Raw genomic sequence first — 1,541 nt, 5'->3', positions numbered from 1 at the left:
GCCCGCTCGTCCGTCCTGTGTGGCCTCGGGCAAACCTCTGGGCGCCTCTGGGCCCGTCTCGGTGAACACCCGCATGCGGGCGGCGGGACGCACTTCTGGGTAAGGGAGGAAGCGCGTGGGGGCCACCTGCGGCCGCAGGACACCTGCCGCGGCCTGGCTGGGCCCGTGGGTCCCTCGGGCCTGAGGCGCTGGAGCCCACGCTGTCTCCTCCCTCCCACAGGCAGCTGCTCAAGACGGAGCTGGGGTCCTTCTTCACCGAGTACCTGCAGGTGGGTGGGCCCCTCCCCGGGGGCCGTGGCCGCACCGTGACTCGGTTTCCCCAGGTAGCCGGCTGCAGTGGTCATGGCGGTTCGGTGCCAGGTGCGGGTCGGGGTCGGTGTTGGCGGCCGGCGCCTCCCTCCCGCCCGGCAGGCCTGCGGAGCCTCACCCCCACGGCCGGGCCCCGGAGTCCGGGTCAGGGCCGTGCTCGCGGGCCCGCCGGCCAGTGCGCTTAGCAGGTCCACGCCCACACCGTGCCCAGCCTGGACTCCTCACCCCCGGAAAGCCGCACCCTCCCCGGCGCCTCCCACGCAGTCCGGGCTGCCCCATCCCGGGGTTCGTGTCTGTGGGGCCCCACGGAGCCGGGGGTGGCGGCTGCTCACGCTGACCTGCGTCTTGGGGGGTCTCCATGCCCTCAGCGCTGGACAGTGCTGCGTGGCCTGGAGACACCCGTTTGGCTCGCTGCTGTGAGCTGGGCGTGCTACTGGGGTGCCCACCCTCCGCCTGTTGTGAACGTGCTGGGACCCCGCAGGGCCCCGCTCACCCGATTGCTGCTGCTTTGGGGTCCCTGTGCTGTGAGCCCCACTGCTGGCTCATATGCCAAGCTGCCGGGGTCCTGGCCCTGCCCTGGAAGTCCCTTCTCTTCGTGGGGTGCAGAGGCAGTGGCTCTGGGGGCTGTCCCCACAGCCAGAGCGCAACTTGGTGGAGCCCAGGTCAGGCTGAGGCCCAGGGCTTGGGGGGGGGGGCTGTGAGAGCCCCTGGGGACCTAATGCCCGGCTGGTGGGCTCCTGGGGCCCCCTGCTGGGACCCCAGGGCGCCCCCAGAGCAGGGACAGGCTCTGGTTGCCTTGCAGAACCAGCTGCTGACCAAAGGCATGGTGATTCTCCGGGACAAGATCCGCTTCTACGAGGGTGAGTGGCCGCCGTGACTGGCCCGGGGTGGGGCCACGTTGCCGGCCGGCCGGGTAGGTGGACGCCCTGGCCGTGCTGGAGATGGGGCACCGCCGGCCTGACCTGCACCCCAGGGAGAGCAGAGCGCGGAGGGGGCTGAGATCGGACCGGGGACACTTGCTGGGGAGACCGAGTGCCCCTGTGGGCTGGCCAGGGAGATCCGGGCAGGCTTCCTGGAGGAGGCACACCCAGGCCGCCCTCCCCCGCCCTCTGACGTGGCACATTCCGGCAGTGCCTGCGCCGCCCACCGCTCCGGCCAGAGGAGCTGGCCGCAGAGAACTGCAGCTTTGTGTGGCTGGGCGCTGCCCACAGTGGCCACGCCGCCAGGCCCCC

The 1,541-nt window shown here is 72.2% G+C and overlaps 1 protein-coding gene across 1 annotated transcript in view; it reads left to right on the top strand.

Annotated features, from left to right (window-relative positions):
* The first annotated feature begins 52 nt into the window (after positions 1 to 52).
* The window catches only part of PRR5 (proline rich 5 (renal)), a 10,059-nt gene continuing 8,570 nt past the window's right edge, over positions 53 to 1,541 (top strand). The window contains exons 1-2 of the mRNA XM_012735100.1: positions 53 to 269; positions 1,112 to 1,169. Of these exons, the coding sequence (XP_012590554.1) occupies positions 1,133 to 1,169 (37 nt within the window). The 5' untranslated portion in view covers positions 53 to 269; positions 1,112 to 1,132. The remainder of the gene's footprint in view (positions 270 to 1,111; positions 1,170 to 1,541) is intronic.

The sequence above is a fragment of the Condylura cristata genome, unplaced genomic scaffold (assembly GCF_000260355.1).
Source record: "Condylura cristata isolate star-nosed mole 26May11 unplaced genomic scaffold, ConCri1.0 scaffold00004, whole genome shotgun sequence".
NCBI lineage: Eukaryota > Metazoa > Chordata > Mammalia > Eulipotyphla > Talpidae > Condylura > Condylura cristata.
The sequence above is the reverse complement of the archived record's forward strand: the minus strand, read 5'-3'. Positions and strand labels throughout refer to the sequence as shown.